The sequence below is a fragment of the Euprymna scolopes genome, chromosome 2, assembly GCF_053919585.1.
Source record: "Euprymna scolopes isolate OS-2025 chromosome 2, ASM5391958v1, whole genome shotgun sequence".
Lineage (NCBI taxonomy): Eukaryota > Metazoa > Mollusca > Cephalopoda > Sepiida > Sepiolidae > Euprymna > Euprymna scolopes.
Genome location: NC_136483.1, coordinates 190,779,754 through 190,799,359, shown reverse-complemented (window position 1 = coordinate 190,799,359; position 19,606 = coordinate 190,779,754). Strand labels below are relative to the sequence as shown.

At 33.5% G+C, this 19,606-nt stretch overlaps 1 protein-coding gene across 1 annotated transcript in view; it reads left to right on the top strand.

Moving 5' to 3' along the window:
• Window positions 1-19,606, top strand: part of LOC145300063 (E3 ubiquitin-protein ligase MIB2-like) — a 629,636-nt gene that overhangs the window by 545,216 nt on the left and 64,814 nt on the right. Inside the window, exons 4-5 of the mRNA XM_080144453.1 lie at window positions 5,798-5,969; window positions 11,457-11,563. Of these exons, the coding sequence (XP_080000579.1) occupies window positions 5,798-5,969; window positions 11,457-11,563 (279 nt within the window). The remainder of the gene's footprint in view (window positions 1-5,797; window positions 5,970-11,456; window positions 11,564-19,606) is intronic.

Genomic DNA, 19,606 nt, shown 5'->3' with positions numbered 1-19,606 from the left:
TGCCTTGATAGAGTTCAAAATAGACTTCGTAGCCTCGTAGGAGATGTCCTTTTCTCCTCCTTGCAACCTCTATCTCACAGAAGAGATGTTGCGAGTTTGTCTCTGATGTATCGTTATTTTCATGGAAAGTGTTCGACTGAGCTTAAATCTATGGTCCTCCCTCGCCAAACTTTCACAAGAAACACTCGTCTAGCTGTAAACACTATCAATAATTCCCCCCACTCTTTATCTGTGCCTAAACCTAAATGTAGATTCCATGGACAAAGCTTCTTTCTTAGAACTGCATGCCTGTGGAATTGTCTTCCATTTTCCTGCTTTCCGGCTGACTACAATATGGTTGTGTTCAAGTATAAAGTAAATAAGTTCTTGATGAGCCGTTCCATATAAGTTATCAAATTTATCAAATTTTCATTACTAATGATTACTATATTGTCCAATTTCTACTGTACACTCTTTAACCCTTATCCTTGAGTGGCCTCTGGGCCTTGATAATGTGGTGATGCCTTTGTAAAAAAAAAAAAAAAAAAAAAAAAAACGCCTTTCTCACAGAAGAGACATTGTTGGTTTCTCTCTCCCTCTACCATTCTATCATTATTTCTATGAAAGGTGCTTGTCTGAGCTCCAATACTTGGTTCCTCCACCTTATGTCATTCATACCAGAATGCCAGTACAATGTAAAATGACTTCCTTTCCTTCCTTCAAGTGCTTAGCATCCAGCAGAATTTCCAGAAGCAGAGTTTCTTTGAAAGAACTTCCTGCAGAACACATTACCAAGTTACTGTTTGCCTGTTGGTTACAATTTAGTTGTCTTTAAATCCAAAGTTGTGAAGTTCTGGTCATTGACGACCCTTCTATGTAATCAAATGAAATTTATACATTCTATCAATGCTAACGTTATCTTCACTTCTTGGTTGACAATTACAGAGTTTCATTCACTCTCATCCTCAAGTCGTTCTTGGTTTTGATACATGGTGACCAATATACATAAGCGGTAAAAGAAAACACAAACTTAGCCAAATCTTATGAGATTGGGAGTCGGATTGTGTGGGTTTTTTTTTTTTGTTTTGTTTTTTTGGGTTTTTTTTTTTTTTCATCTTTTATGGCTGCTCTGCATTGAGATCTCACATTTCAGATTTCCTACAGAAACTACATTACACTTTTCGGATCCATACTTTCTCTCTCTCTCTCTCATATATATATATATATATATATATATATATATATATTGAAGGAAGGAAAGGAAGTCATTTTACATTGTGATGGCATTGTGGTATGAATGACATAAAGTAGAGGAACCAAGTATTGGAGCTCAGTCGAGCACCTTGTAAATATATATGTATATATATATTCTTCAAATAGCATGCTTGTTAGTTTGTAACACACATTTAAAAATAGCATTTTTTCTTTCTATGCTTGTGCTTCAAATAAAATTTTCTTTGGTCTGTCATGCTTAGGTATCAAATAGAATTTTATTTGGTCTGTCACACTTTAGGTTGCAACAACATTCTCATTGCTAAACGCACAAATTAAACAGATGTATTTTAAGAATTTTTTTCTTCTTTTATTGGTTTTGTAATAACTTGCAGGCATTTTTCCCATTTGTGGGTCTCCATTTATAAGACAGGGGTGGACAATGCTTCCTGGACCTTCTTTATTTATCTGGTTTGTTAACTATTTAATAGGATTCTCTTTATTTTTATTTTTTTATTTACTTTTTTTGTACAAATCTATTTCGTGTTTTCTACTCTTGATGTTCCCCAATTACTGTACAGTTTGTGTGCCATTTACTTTGTGCCCTTTTCATTCGTTTGTGTGGCCTTCAAGCTAATAAAAATACCTGATCTTGTTTATCTCCCTTCGTTTTCTAACCAACATAAAAAAAAACTCACAGCAAAATAAGAAAAGCTTGCTTTTCACTTATTAAACGTAATTAACATGTAATTATTTTATTTGATAGATTTTAATTTTGAACATAGAAAAATGGGTTCAAATCCAAACGAGGACCATTTTATTTTTCATATTAAAAAAAGCACATTTTTACTATCATAAAATATCAGAAAACAATTTTTATGCTTCCCTAAAGGCAATGGAATTATTTTATACAGCTTTATTTTTACTTTCAGTCTTAACGATTGCTTTCCTAAAAAAGTTTTCCAATCTGAATACCATGAATTCTTTATTGTTAAAATAAACTCGATCCGTGTATACGTAAAGGTGTGCCATTTATTACACTGATAGTAAGATTAAAATGTCAAATTCATATTTGAAGAATATCTTGCTAATATACTAATCATTTTTATGCAATTGGCATTGTATAATGATCTAATTTGCATATTGCTTTTCAAAAGAACTTGCTTTTAACTAGTCTAGTTAGAAGTTTTATAGCACGATGGAGAGAGCTTTGCAGCAACTTTGGCAGTATCTTCTATGTATTTGTACCAGTTAATGTTACCTGTGAATGTTGGGCCAAATGATGGACGCTGGTGTAAGGTGCTATTAGCCATGACAGTCGGTGATTAAAAAGGTTCCTTATAATTGTTAAAGGGAAGGAGCTTTGTGTTTTTATTTTTTTTTTTTAATTTCAGCCATTATTTTACCAGAGTACATTTGACTCGTTGGGTCAGTACTCTGCTCTATCATTAAAAATTTGAATTTTCAACTTCGACATTGGTTTATAAAATTTGTCGGTAAAATTGTTTTCAACTAATCAAAAGCAGGTATCTTTTTAACCTCTTATCAAAACCAAAGGTCACTCAATAAGATAAATTGATTAATAGTTAAATGATGATTAATATTGTGAGAGGATTAAAAATAATGAATAGAAAATAAAATTTGATGATTTATAAGGACGGTCTATATCAATGTTAATTTTGAGAATGTGTGGTAGCTTCTAGGGAAGCAATCTTGTGGCCAGGTGTTGCATAGATGGGGAAATTCTTAGAAAGAAACTCTGTTCATAGAAATTTTATTTGATGTTAGGCACACTGAGGAAAAAAGAAAACTGTTAGCAATTGAACATTTCATTATTCATATAATTTTAAATTTAATTTTAAATTAAACTAGCCGACCCGTCCTGGTGCTTCCTGGGAAAAATTGAATAACCAAAGGAAGTCCTGTTCCCAGCATTGAACCCCATATTACTATTTTCATTTTGTCTTTGAAAGTTTGTGAAATTATTTTTGATAGTTATTTTCAATAAAAACCCTAAGAGAGTTGATATATCGCAACACATATGACAATAATTTACTATCATTCTTTGAAATCTTCTTGCTAGTATTTATCTGTGATGTTTGATTTTAAGAAGAAGGATGGGGGTAATAAGCGGTTTTATGGAGAATGATGCAGACTATGGGATTCATAATTGAATTTAAATATATTAGAATATAGTTCTTTCACATATAGTAATACCATTGGAGAAGGTGTGCAGATATTGTTTCCATATTAAATAAACCCAGAAGCGTTTGATATGCTTTAGACCAGATAATAACCTGAACGTTGGATTTTAATTCTAAATTAATCCTATTTTCTAATCCCAAAACGATTCCTTTAATTATCTTTTTTTTTTATTTTTTTATTTATTTTTATTTTTTTTTTTTTAAGAAAAAATCTTCCACTACTAGTAGTAATAATAAAATATTAAATATTTATTGATTTAAAACTAAAATCTATAGATCTTTCCCTCACAATTTTTTTTACATTTGAGAAAATATATCCATGTTTAACATATGTTTTCATGGTAATCGGGACAAAAATACCCATTTTATAGTTATATATTTACAGATGTATAAAGAATCTGAATCGGGAATTTAGTATGAAATTGGTAATTATATCGGAATTGAGAAAAAATAGTGGAATCGTCCAATCACTAATTAACCAAATCATTTGCCAGGGAGAGTAAGTTGGTGTGACCATGTTGTGGTGACGTTTTTGATTAATCAGCTTTTCAGGTGTTTAAACAATTGGCACTTGCTCTTTAACTCCAGGGTTGATACGTCTGCTACATCTGCTTGACGAGACTTCTCTTCAGGTTTTCTGTCGGCATTATTACTGGCAGGACTGCTGTGCTGGAATTGAAGGATGTATGTAATAAGTGAACAATACGTTTGTGTGTGTGTGTGTGTATGTATATATATATATATATATATATATATATATATATATATATATATATATGATTCTTTTATTTTAACATTTGATGAAGCATTTTAAGAACTCAAATGTTGACCAAGCTGGGAACTGATCTGATGCTAACTTCCAACTGAATTAAAATTCAGGAAAATAGAAAGAGGAAGAGCGAGACATGCATATATATATATATATTATATATTGTGATTAAATTTCAACAAATTTTCTTTAGAAGCCGATGTCAAGTAGCATTGATTTGACGTTTTTTCAAACCGGCTGCCTTCGCTTTTTATCAACAAACTGTCAGAATGAGTCAAGTTTTGTGACATGTTTTTAATAACACTTTTTTTCAACTTTACTGGTTTTCCCAAAAGGACAAAAAAAGTAAGTGATGAGGCCCTAAAATATGGGAAGCTGCAACTTCTTCAAAAGGACTTTTTATCATTGGGCCATACTGTAGAACCCTGGGATTACGGCATTAAAAATTAGCAACAAAATACAGTACAGTATATAACACACATGTATATAATTAAATAACATTATAAATAACACCGTAAGACGGGGTAAATACAGTAACCAAGGGCCGGAAAGACATCGTATTCCAGATTGTAACCTGAAAAAAAAACATATCCTCGGGCCACTATTGTGTGTGTGTGTGTGTGTATATATATATATATATATATATATATATATATAAATGATAAAATTTCTATATTCCAAATTTCAAGATGTTGTTCATCTTACTGTTTATTTCTTTAAACATGTTAGAATATTCAGTTCATTTTAATATGCTTAAAGGAATAAACAATAAGATGAATAACATTTTGATATTTGGAATATAGACATTTTGTCGTTTATTTGTATATGCTCTGTAGTTACATTGAGCTTCATAAATTAAAGGATTGGTAAAAATAAAAGGGGAAATTTAATTAAGTAAGCATATTTTCCCAATCTAATATATAAAAGGCATTGTCTGTCTGTCTGGCTGTCTCCATATTTTCAAACTCTCTTTCTTCCGAAACTAAAAGTAACAGAGCAGCGCTAGGGGCCTCAAATAATTGGATTTTTTATGGACCGTTCTTTTATGGATCTTTCGTCAGTTAAAATAGTTTTTAAGAGGTTAAAATTGAAAAAATTGTTATACATTTTGTACATTCATCTTAGTTTATTTTTAATCAGTTCATATGTGGTAACGTCACCAGCTTTGAATGCTATATTTTTGCTTTTGGTTTTAATTCTAACTGATGGGATGCAAATACTTTTTTTTTTTTTTGCTTTTGAAATCGCGACTCTCTTATAATATATATGAAATCTGGACAAATTAAAATATATTTAAATGTATTTTACATTTTACGACTAGGCATATATTTATGTATGTATATATATATATATATATATTTGTGTTTAATCATTGACAAAAAAAAGATCCTGCCACAGCTACTTTAATGAAAAATCTCCACTTAAAGCCAGCAGAACCAATGATCAACAAAACGAAGTCTTCAGATCTTTAAATAGTCCTCTCATAATTTTTGTTTCATTCCAGAAGGACCCACTACACAACATATGTTATAAAAACGAACAGAAAAATAAACTTTCATGTTTTTATTGTCTGAAGCATGTTTTTTTCTTTTAATTCTCACCTGCAGTAATTACTTTAAATTTGTTTTTTCAGGTGTAAAACATCCAAACATTATCTGCGATGCCTGCCAAAAACGAGAGATACAAGGGATGCGTTGGCGATGCCTAAAGTGCCACGATTTTGATCTGTGCAGTATATGTTACCATGGTGATAAACATGACCTCAACCATCCTTTCTTACGGTTCGATACGGCTCCTTCTAAAGGGTAAGAAGTTGAGACCAGATATTTTATTTTCTATCGTTTCTTATAGTAAATGGTTAAGTTTCTTTTTGTACGTTTTTTACTTTTGTTATTTTTACTTTATTTTTGTTACGTTGTGGGGTTGCAAAATGATGAGCGTGTTGGATAGCGGGGGTTTATATATTATCTGTATATTCATGTACGTATAAATGCGTGTGTGTGTGCACAGGATGACCACAAAAAACGGGGCCCCAACTCTAATTAGGCCCCATTTCTTAATGTTTTGTCCGAATGAAATGAAACTTTGGTCATAACTAGCTTATTATATTCAAAACATCACATCAAAACACAAGGGTCTTTGGCCTTTTTTTCTCCGTTCTACAGCATATGTTCTAGATGGCCTCCATTTAGTTGCGTGCATTTCTTGAGGCGCAGCACGAAGTTGTCCATGACGTTCTTATGGACCGAATTGGTAATGGCTCTCATCTCCTCCCTGATGACTTACTTGAGTTCCGTGATGGTTCTGGGTTTTCCTGCGTAAACTCTGTCCTTAAGATAGCCCCAAAGAAAAAAATTGGGGGGGGGGCTTATGTCCAGGCTATGGGGTTGCCCACTCAAAATCAGTCTTGAGACTGATCACTCGACCTCCGAAGTTCTCTTTCAGCCAATCTCTAGACAGGTTTGAGGTGTGAGAACTTGCTCCATCCTGCTGGAACCAGAACTTTCTCATGAGCGACGGGTAGATGGTCTGGAGCTCACTCTTGAAGGTTTTGAGGACTTCCACATACCGCTCCTTGGTGACTGTTACTGCTGCACCAGATTCTTGGATGAAGATTGGTCCGATGATGTCTCTGGCCGAGATTGCAGCCCACACTGTGCACTTAAGAGAGTGCAGGGGCTTGATGGCTACTTCATTGGGTCTGGAGGACCCCCAGAAGACATTTGTCTTGGAGGTCCAAAGGAGGGTAAGAAAACTTGGTGTCTCCTCGATCATCTTGACTGCCATAGCCCTCCTCTGCTTCTTGTCTAAAGCTGTAAGAGTCTGCAGCGTCTGTATTCTGTATGGGTAAGCCCTGATATTGTTCACCAGCACTCTCCTGCAAGTCTCACGGGACATACTGAGGGACTGACTTCGCTTACGCACAGAGCGTTTCGGACTCTGCTGGAGAGACTTTCACTCTTTTGACCAGCTCGGCTGTTCGCTTCTTGTGACGTCCTGAGTGGCTTGGACGGTCTCTCTGGCGGTGTTGAGGTTCTCCATGGTCCCATACTTCTTGAAGTGGTCCACCCAGTTTTGAATTTTGCTTTTGGACGGAGCCTTTTCACATTCAAACTGACGCATGAAACTGTTCTGGGTTTTCTTAAACGAGCCTGTCTTGTAGTAAAATTTAACACAGTGTATTCTTTGTCCCAGCTCCTACTGGGGTCTTGGTGTACTCACGGTCGTTGATTCTACCATGTCCTGTAAAATAAGGGCAATCGGTGAATAAATAATGGAGATATCACATAAAGTGTACATGGGGCCCGTTTTTTTTTGGTGTGTGTGTGTGTGTGTGTATATATATATATATATATATATATATATAGGTTATATTATATGTGAGTATATATTTCGTGTATTATTTATTAGATCATCTCGTGTATGTATTTTACATTTATGCAACAGTTCTAACATAAAACAATTGACTTGGACATATTTAAATGATTGTAGACAAAATAGTTTGTTTCAACAGCTTTAGATAAACACAACACATACCTGGTTTATATATAAAACGTTTATTCGCTTGATTCCGGTCGACATCTTCAGAGATTACATCTTCATATCTTGGCTGTCTCTGAAGACGCCACTCTCTGCATCATGGGGAGAGTCTAACTCTCCCTTGAGTTGTCCATTCTCTATGGCGTTCAGCTAACGACGAATTAAAATTTTTATTTTTAGAGGAAGCATTTATTTTGTGTTAATTTTTATTTTTAGGGAAACATTTATTTTATGTTAATTTTTATTTTTAGAGAAAACATTTATTTGATATGAATTTTTATTTTTAGAGAAAACATTTATTTGATATGAATTTTTATTTTTAGAGAAAACATATCCTCCTTCTAGAAAGATTCAGAATGAAATTTTAATCCCATTATTTTTAATGTTGCTGATTTTTTTGTGATGAGGATAGATAATTTAGATTATTTGAATTATTCAGACTACTGTTTTTAGCTTGATTGTTATCTGCACGTTTTGACCGATGTAACCTCCTACCTTCTTCAGGTGTTGAACTTTAAAATCTGCATAGAATTTCATACATAGAAACCTTAAATATATATCATCATCATGAGTCACATCTTCCACTTGGTGCGGATTCTGAGCCCACATGACTTTTTTTTTTTGCCATTCCTTCCGATCCGGGGCAAGTTGGTTGATGGACGCCCAACTGTTGAGAGATGTCCAATCAAAATCATTTTCTCCTAATCTTCTCGTTGGCTTTCCTCTGCCTCTCTTGCCTTTTAACATATCCTCAAAGCATAACTTTGACAGGCCATTTCCATGGCAGGTGCTCGTCTGACCTCCAATCCCTTGTCCCCCCTCGCCAATCTTTCATGAGAAACACCCGTCTGGCTGAAACTACTGTCAATAATTTTCCCCACTCTTTATCTGTGCCTAAATCCAATTGTAGATTCCATGAGCAAAGCTTCTTTCTTAGAACTGCACGCCAGTGGAACTCTCTGCCGCTTGCCTGTTTCCCACCTGACTACAACTTGGACGTCTTCAAGTCCAACATAAACAAACTCCTGACAAACCGCCCCCCCCTTAAGTAAGACACTCTATCAAATATCCAATACTAATGACTACTACAATACTATCTCATTGATTACTGTACACGCAATAACCCTTATTCCTGAGTGGCCTTCGGGCCTTGATAAGTCGTGACCCTCATGTAAAAAAAAAAGAAAAAAGACCAGTGGTTGATCGTTTGACATGGCTAAAAAGTTTAAGGGTTTTATTTTTGATTTTATGAAGTAGAGAGGGTAGTGAAGTAGTTTGACGGAGGGTGGATATTTTATTTATTTATTTTTTATCAGGCAATGCCCTGTAATGAAACACATTACATGATAGATAAAATTCAGTTATAAGTGACACTCTTCTGGAGGTTGAAGGTTCAATCATCAGTGCACGCGATATGAAGAATATAATTGCAGATTATTTCTTCTATCCAGTCGTGATCTGTTGTGTATCATGTGTTGTTGTTATCTAAATCGTACTTGATTAATTAACGTATATAAATGTATGTACGTTGTGTTTGTGGTATAATGGACTGTTGGTCTCACCCCGTGTGATTTTCTATGTCTCCATTCTGAGAGTAGACCTGTTTAGTCCATCCATGTTTCTCGGCATCTCAAACCCGACTCAACACTATGCTTGCGCATACCATTGACTGGTCACAGAGTTCGACAAAGTTTGACAACCTGTCAAACCATGATGATTCAAACTCTGTTGTCCACTCATTGACAGACAGATAAACAGACAACAGACAAATGCCTCTACACGGCCACCATCTAACGTATTAATGGATTAAATATAATTTTCCAATAGGAATTCCTTGTGGATTCCTGAGTTCTACACTAAGATTCCCAAGTTCAACAAGATTCATCTGTGGGTAAGAGGTCACATGGTCTGAATAGCTGTCCAAATTATTTAACTAATCTTTATTCGACTTTTATTGCATTTGTCATCCTCACAATGTTTCTGTCACTTTACTCACTAGCATTCTTCATTTGGGAGAAGGGGAGGGGGCTATTATCTTCATGGATATAGAATTGCCAATTTCAAATCTTATTGGATATATTATGCTCATTTATTCAATATTATTGAGAAATATATGAAATGACAATTTCGCTCAAGTTATCTTGTATGAGGTTTTTTTCATCTTTCCGTATGTTGGTCATTCACAAAAACTCATTCAATAACAACAAAGTACAGACACATACAACACTGTCCATGTGCATATGATATGTTTTAAAATTCACGCCAAAACATGACAATCGGTAACAGCTTAAACAATAAGTCTAGCACTGTAAATTATGCTTAGAGAAAAAAGTGATAATCACATACTCAGCATGAAAAAATATGTTCAACAAATAATTAGAAAGTATATCTAATTGTAAACATGAAAATAATTTTTTAAGCAACTATAAATCCAACAATTTAAAACCCTGAAATAAGCAAGTAAATAGAAATACAAATAAGATACGGTATGAACACAATCTTCACAAAATTAATGTATCGTCCTACAATAAATACTATAAATTGATCCTGATATGAAGTTAGTTTCATGTTGGCCATAACAGTGACATCATTGGCAATCGGGTGATCACATCATTTTTAAAAAGGGGTGAAGCATAATAACATTCATCTAAATATTAAATTGCCTTAGTGTATTATTATATATTCAATTATTGAAATTTTAAACTCATTTCCCACAAATATGTGCGCACGCAGACACACGTGTTAAAATTGTCTGAAATATTTCATTACATCAGTCCGTCATTGTAACTTTGTATCAGTCAGCATTATTGATTCTATTGTTGGCGTTCTTTCAGGACAGACAGATCATGCAAAGGTTGCCAACATCCCTAAGTGAAAATGATACTATGGATCTGACTGTATTCGAACTTGGCACACCCAGGTCATTAGTTTGTATCATTATCCACTTAACCTCAAAATGCTCTAATAATTTAATTCATTTACCATTTCAAAATGAATTAAGTTTATTAGGTTCATGTAGTTTGTTTGAAGCATTGTTTAGGGTGTATATAAGTTATTTCCAGAATGCAATACAAAGGTATAATGGATATACACAAACTGAAATGATTTAAGATATTATAACGGTGGAATGAACTGTGCAAATTCACCTTTATTAATACAATATATATATATATATATATATATATATATATATATATATATATATATATATATATATATATATTCTTACTTGCATCACTTTGGTGATATAACAAGAACTAGTGTGTCAAAGTTAAGCAACATTGAGATTGGTCAGTACGAGATAGGTGACCATTTGGAAATACCAGCTGCTGTATGTAGGAAGACATTGACGCTTGCAAGAACTGCAAAAACCTAACGTCATCTCTCTTAATTGGAATATACATACAACTGGGGACCACTTGTGAACTTAATATTGCTTTGAAACTTCCTCCTCCAGGGTAAGTTGATTAAACCCACCTAGGATAAATTCTTCTCTTATGGCATTACCTGTGTGAGTGTGGTTTGATGGAAGTTCCATGTTGTATGATATTTAGGAAAAATGTTTCTTCAGACATGTATTCAACTTCGCGTATGGGGGCTGTTATAAATTTGAACAATTTTGCAGCAATTGAAATGAACCCGAATTTTTTTTTATTTTGTTATAAAATCTAATTTAATTAATGAATTAAGTTTACTTTATTTCTTTTAGAAAATTTAATTCTTAACCATGTTTCTCTTTCTTGTTGTTACAGGGTCAAAATGCTGAAGAGAGCCATTAGTCTTAAAATTGAAGCTTGGGGAATTTTTACCGGCGCCAAAGTTTTACGAGGATCTGACTGGGATTGGGGAAACCAAGATGGTATTTAAAATTTCAATTTTTAAATTCTCATAGAATTGTAATCTTTCTGAAGATTCCATGAATGTTATTTTTGACATTTATTTCTACTAATCTTTATTTTTGAAGACATGTTTACATTAGGTTTTAATTTTTACAAAAATCATGTAATAATTCATTCAATAGAAACTTTTATTCTCATCTGTCATTTTTATATATAGTAGTTGGACAAAATAATTAGACTATATAAAAAAAATAAAAGCTGTAAAGAATAACTCCCTCTACCATGCTAGAAAACTACTTATACCTGTCAGTGTCCTATACATCTACAAAGTCACTATGAACCTTTAGCATAGAGTATTATCATCACATACTGGGTTTGTGCAGTACTCGTTAATCTCTCTCCCTATTATACATGGTCCAAAAAAAGAGTCTCCAATCTAATAGCACTGTCAAACAAGCTCCAACTTCTGTCCCATCATCACAATGTTGCATCCCTGTGTATGTTTTACAGTTACTTTAATAGGATGTGCTTATGACAAACTTATATTATTGGTGCCTTCTCAACATAAATACCTCCAACTAAGTTGACAAAATCCAACCCCTTCACTGTAGAAATCCTCAGAATGCCAGTAAGCTTTGTACTCTAATAGCTTGTTTATTAAAAACAATTTCACACTCGTCTGGTTTTTCTAAGTGTTAAATCTGAAATTATTAATCGAGTGTTTCAAACAGTGAATTTCCTTTTATTAAATATTTAATTTATTATTGCTTCCAGCAGTGGAAGATTTTGTTTAAAAAAAAATCAAATAAAAACATAATTAAAAGAATTGTTTTTGGCATTGGAAAATATGCACAACTTTTTCCAGTTCTGATACCCCAAAAGTTCTGATTTTTCTGATTCGCGATTCCAATTAATCATCCCACCACTAGTAACTATGCTGTGCGGTGTTACTCTCCTCCTCTACTTATGTTTCTTGTTGATTCAAATTAGTGTTGGGACGATTAATCGGAATTGGGAATCTGAAAAATCGGAACTTTTTGGGGGTATCAGTATCGGAATTGGAAAAATGTTTGCCTATTTTCCGATTCCTTAAACTATCTTTTTTATTTGATTTTGGCTTAAGAAACATCTTTCACTGCTTGTAGTAATAATAAAATAATAAATATTAATTTAAACGACCAGTAAGACTAAAATCTCTAGATCACCACCTCACAAGCGTGTTTTTACGTTTGAGAAAATATCGGCACATTTAAGATGTGTTTTGACAGTAATCAAGACAAAATAAGTTTTATAGTTAAATATTTAGAGATTTAAAATCTGTAATTTAGTACGGAATTGGTAATTGTTTCGGAATTTAGAAAAAATAGTGGAATCGTCCCATCACTAATTCAAATATTGTTGCAGTAAAAAATAAAAATGTGTTCATATTATCATGACTACATCAGCGAAATACATAATACATGTAATATGACTACATTGTTACTGTAGTGTCTTTAGAAAAATGTCTAGGAAGCACTTAGTACATTATATAATTTCATACATACACATTTTAAAACTGTATCCAATATTTGCATTTTTTCGCTATTCACTGAATGGAGTGGGTAGATAAATAATCTAATCTCAACAAATAGCGATGGAATACTGTGTGTGTGTGTGTATATATATATATATATATACATATATATATAAATAAAATCTCATCAAGGATGATAGTTCATATAGAAACGTTTTAATTTGAATAAAATAAAATATGCATCAAGTGCGATTGAAAGGCAAATCACAACGTAATATTAGGAAAATAAACATTTTACTTGTTTAAAATTTATCACAAATGTATTTCAGAGGTATACTCCATCTTCAGTGTGTTTTGTTTTTTTTTTCCTTTTCTTCTTTCTTGCAATGTTGTAAACACTGAAGATGGAGTATATCTCTGAAATATATTTGTGATAAATTTCAAACAAGTAAAATATTTGTTTATTTTCCTAATATTACATTGTGATTTGGCTTTCAAGTGCACTAGATGCATATTTTTATATATATATATATATATGTTTATATATATGTTTATTATAGTTTTAAATAAATAAATATATATATATATATATATAAATATATATATATATTTATTTAAAACTATAATAAACTTAGGCTCTCGTCAGCCATATTGTTTTCTATTTTTTGAAATAGAAAACAATATGGCTGACGAGAGCCTAACATTATTTACCATTAACTGGTACCTCTTATGTTAGGCTTCAAACCGACGGTACCAATGTTTTTCTGACCTTCTTTACAGTTTTTAATAAATAAATATTAAGCTCTTATATTGAAATTTTTTTCTTTGTAATCGAACACTTTGATGGAACTATTTCCCAGAAACGGTGAATAAATAAATATATATATATATATATAATACACACGTTTTATCCCATTAAAAACTGGCAAATGTTATAGCCCATTAATTTAGAATGAGTGCTTTATGCCAATTGATGGTTGAATATGGTTAAATTTGTGCTTATTTTTGCATTCAATACTAATCCCTATTAATCCTTAACTGTGCATCGAATAGATACCTTAATACTTAGTTTGTTACACCTTGTCATAACAAAGATACAACATTTCAGCCAGATCAACCCAGCAGTAGTTTCCAAGAAAACTTTTAAAGTAAATGTTGTGGTAACTAATCTGTATTAATCCCTAACTGTGCATCGAACCCAAGCTATGTTTGGTTCAATGCACCTTATGATAACAAAAGTCCATACAAAATTTCAGACAGATCAGACCAGTAGTTTCTGAGAAAAAGTGGAACAGACAGACAAACTAAGAGAAATATAATATAGATATTTCCTGTTCTTGTTATGAATTGTTTTTAGATAATCTCAATGGCTAAGAGCTTGTTGCTCGTTTGAGCAAAGCCATTGTTAAGATTAATTTTTTTTTTTTTTTTTTTTTCATAATTATTAAATTTTTAGTTTGTTTTGAAAAATAAGATAATCCCTGTTTTACAAATTACAAACATCATCTTCCCTCCAAATCTCTATTTAATCTGGCAATAGTTCTGTCAGTTCTCATGTCTGTCACATTTTACCCCCTCTCCTCTGCTCCTGGAGAGATAAATCATTACTTGTTAGTTCCTCTTTGTATCATACCCACACTAACCCCAACTCCTAAGTTAATAAACCTCCCTCTCTCTCTCTCTCTCTCTCTCTCTCTCTCTCTCTCTCTCTCTCTCTCTCTCTCTCTTGACCAGCCGAGACTAATCGATCAATTGATACATGTACGTTCCATACTTCTTTGATTTTCTCATTGGAGTGAACCTGGTGTAATCCTGATACATTGCTGATGCTAAACCACTCGGTTCGGCTTGTGCAGACATGTTTGTTTGATGGAAGGAGGCCAACAAGAGCATACAGATTTATTAGCAATGAAAAGAGAAAAAAACATTCAAAAAAATTTTGTTTTTAATAAGTAAAATAATAGGAGTTATGTTTTTTAAAAGCATCATATCATAAGGTTAAATTTGAACATTTTTAGAAAACCTAGTAATGTTATATGATTTTTAATTATTTTCAGTTGCATGAGTCACCGAAAGTTTCAGGAAAACAAAAGTAAATGATTTTTCATTTAATAAAAATTATACAGCATATCACTTGGTTTTCTAAATAATTTTCAAATTTAACCCTAACAAATGATACTTTCAAAAGATGTGTATAACTCCTTCTATCCAATGTTCGCATCAACTATGTGAGGCACATTAGATCTGACTTTGATGCGATTGTCAATGAGACTGGATGCACAACTTTTCTCTTCTAAGGGCCACCATCCCCGGCCTTAACAACACCAAAAAAAATAGGAACGAAAGAAAAAAAAAAAATCAAAATTACAAAGTCTTTTCTGTGATTAAGGTGAATGCCACTGAAATTCTCAAAAAAAAAAAAAAAAAAAAAAATTAAAAAAATGATTATACTGCATTAGTCGGTTTTCCTAAAAATGTTATAATTTGGATAAAACAACACTTTTTTTTTTTTTTTAAGGTTACGATCAACTTTAACCTTGGAAATTTGTCACGTCATTTTTTTTTTTTTTTTTTTTTTTAGAAGCATTCATGAATGTGTATCTGTCCATTGCTCGTTCAGTCATCCTTAAATTCTCTCTCTCTCTCTCTCACTCACACACACACACACACACACACACACACACACACACACACACACACAGAGTAGCCTGATACCAAATATTCTGTTAAGAAAAACAATAAAATTAATCCTAATATTAACCATATAGCAAAATCACCGTATTTACTGCTCAACACAGTTTTGAGGAGATTGTGCTTACATGGCTAGTAAAAACATTGTCTTCAGAGACAATGGATACTGACTGCAAAGGTGCCTGTGCATGTAATTGTTAAGCATAGGTTGTGCAATCTTTAACTACATCTTTCCTGAGTTGGCACTGCTTGATTCCAGTGGCAAAGAGAAAACCAGGATTACTGAAAACGATGCTGATAAGTGAAGAGCACATACAGCGCCTGGTATTCCCAAATAGTCACTCATTTTTGTACTGACCAGATTCAATGTTGCTTAACTTTGGGAACCGCTGTATTGACGTGATAATACCGTATAGTGGAAACGCTAATCAATTATAATCGTCTCTACACTAATATGGTCATTGTTGCCTGTCACTTTGTTTGGGATCATGGACTCCCTCAAATGCAAAGATTTTTTATTTATCTGGTGCTGTTCCTAGTAAGTTGTCTCTCCACAAGGACAAAGTTAGACACAAGGTAGTTTTTTTATGTGGAGAAAATCGAGCTCCTCAAAAAGAGGCACTCTGGATTGGAATAAAAGTAAAAATTGACTCTGTCTAGAAGGATTTCTCCTCCATTGGCTGAGGACAGAAAGATAAACTGTAGTATTAGGAGCAGTTATTGGGCTAGTAGGTGTAGAACAGTTAAGGTAACAGGTTCAGCTCACAGGGGAAGGTCAAAGAAAAACATGGGGAGAAGTGATAAAAATGGACTTGAGAGAAAGAGGGATAAATAAAGACCTGGACAGAGATAGGTTTGTTTAGAAGTTGATCTGCCAGATGATGTTAAAACCGAATATGATATTTTACAAGTCCTTTCCATTTGTTGTTTTTCTGTTGTGAATAAACATAATCCGCATCGAAACAAAAGAATGTTGCACTGACGTTTTTCTTAATGAATGTGACTGTTCGTTTGGTTTTGTAAAAGTATCTGGAAGAGATGAGACTAGGTAAAAAAAAAAAAAAAAATAAATAAAATAAAGTATTTTGTGGGTGGGGTTGGATAAACTTGACAGCTCCGGAAGCCAAAGTTCTTTTCAGGGGATTAAAAAAAAAAAGAGAGAGAAAAAGTTGTAAAGGCAAAATGTGTTTGAGTCATGCTGTAAATTTATTTTGTGGGATTAAAACTATTTTTTTGTGGGGGTTCAATCGGTGAAATTGCTCCATTTATTTAACAAGAAAACAATATTGATTTTTGTCTGTAAAATCTGAATGAGGAGTAAAGAATAAGTAGAAAGCGAGTTTGATGAATCTTTTCACTTTTAACAGAAAAAGAGGAGTTCCTTGTACTTTTTCTGCATGCGTCTTTCTTCATACCGAATTGGATTATAAAGCAGAATGGTTATTTTATTGGATTAGTCCAATTAATATTCTCGTAAAATATCCAGAATCTTTTTCACTTTTATTCAAAATGTTGCCCATCTCTTGAGATAGAAAATTCAGAGAAACATTTTATTCATCTCTAAATAATATTGCTACTGATGTAATGTTGTACGCGTTTACACACATGCTACTATGTAGACCCAACACGTTGTAGACTCCATCACAAAGGAGGTCAATACTTCAAAGGCCAGCAATGACAAAGCTTTTTCTGATTCTCCCTCTTCTGATCTTGAGAACATGGTGCAATGGGGAAAAGGGCGACTGGTTAATTTTAATGCATCAAAAACCAAGCTTCTCTCTTTTTGTCATAATCGCTCTGATCCCTATCATGCCCTAATTGAAATGAATGGCTATCGTCTTGGTGAAGCTCCATGTCTTGACAAATTTTTTGGATTGACCTTCACTTCTGCTCTGAACTGGAACACATACATAAAATCTGTTGCCAAGATCGCTGCAAAAATGGTTGGATCATTCTACCGCTCTAGTAGGTATCGTACTGCTGATGCAATGTATAAGAGCCAGGTATGCCCTAAAATGGAGTACTGGGCAGGTGCTGTTCAGCCAGCCATATTCTGCCTTGATAATTCAAAACTGACTTTGAACACATGAAGTGCTGCCCATTTTTCTTCCCTGTAACCTTTTTCCCACAAAACTGACGTTGCGAGTCTGTTTCTGCTCTATCGTTATTTTCATGCCAAGTGCTTGACTGAACTCCATTCTATTGTCCCTCCTCTTGCCAAACTTTCTAGCTACTTGACTAGCTACACTATATACGATTTCCCCCACTCTCTATCTGTGCCTAAATTTAAATGCAGATTCCATGGATAAAGCTTCTTTTCCAGAACTGCCTGCTTGTGGAACACTGTTCTGCTAGACTGCTTCCCAGTTGAATACGACAGCCTTCAAATCCAATATAAACAAGTTCTTGTTGAGTCGTTCCCATAAATAATCAAATTCTACCCACTTTACACCATTAACAATTACTAAACTAGCATCTTGCATTTATTATCCCTTACCCTCAAATGGCTTTCGAGCCTTGATAAGTAGTGATTCCCAAGTAAATAAAAAAAATAAAAAAACACAAGGAATAAATTGACTCATTTTTTTTCTGTTGAAACAGCAGTATTTATTTCGGAGTTGTTTTCCGAATAAAACATGATCATGATTTCTTTCCTCTCAAACATGATTGCCATCCTCAGTCTTTGCACACATTCTTTTTTTTTTTTATATCTTTGTCTTTTCTTCCTCGCCGTGACGTCACTTTGCACACGGCTCAGCATTTGTATATGGCCACCGTATGCATGTCCATGCTCTGTTACATTGACATAAGCAGCTACTGTGATTAAGGACCAGATTTATGGTAGGCATCTCCCATAAGGAATTGTGCGGTGAGATATTTGTTCACATTACATCTAAATTTTTACATATTCATTTAGTTAGGGGAGCAGGGAAGGAATTCCAAAAGGCAAGTAGTCTAAGAGAAAGAAGCTACTAGAGTATAACATAAAGGGGTGGAATTTTGCTGCAAGTAAATTTTGGCAGTGATATTTTTGTTGAGAGGATACAAGTACAGTAACAGTCCTAGATATGACCTTAAACTATATCCGATGGTGAGGCCCCAACTTACGGGCTTTGGGAAGTGTGGAGCCACCCTTTAATTACCATTGCTCCCAGGTCCACTCTGACCTGGAGTGGTAGTGCCTGTTAGGGTCCCAACTATGTGTTAAATAGAAACTGACTTGGAAAAAAAAAAAACAAATATATTCTATGAAAAGTTTTTTTCTTCAAAATCACTGGATTCGGCATTAAATAACCCGAAAAGGATTGATATGCCGTAAAACAAAAACACCCAACCAACAAGTACAGTAAGTTCATCAGAATGTGTTCCATAGAATTGCTTGTAAAAAAAACAAACACATTCCATAGAAATATTTGTAAAAAAAAAGAAAAGAAAAAAAAGCACATTCCGTAGAAATACTTGCAAAAACAAGCACATTCTGTTGCAGTACTTGTAAAAAAAGCACATTTTATGGAAGTACTTATAAAAAAAAACACATTTCATAGAAATACTTCATGGAAATATTATTAAAGTGGAAGTACTTGTAAAAAAAGCACATTCCATAGAAATACTTTATAAAAAAAGCACAGGATTACAACATTGAAGCAATGGGATGGGTTGGAGCTACGTAGACAGTAAGGGACTTATTAGGTTATTAACTTTGTATTTCTAAGAATGATTGGCTAGTGGTAAATGCACGACCTCAGATGTGGCAACAACACACTGTATATATATGTATATATATATATAGGATACTGGCAGCTGTGGTAAGTTTTCTCATCTGATGAAGAGAGCCCACTTTTGCAGTAGACGAAGAACT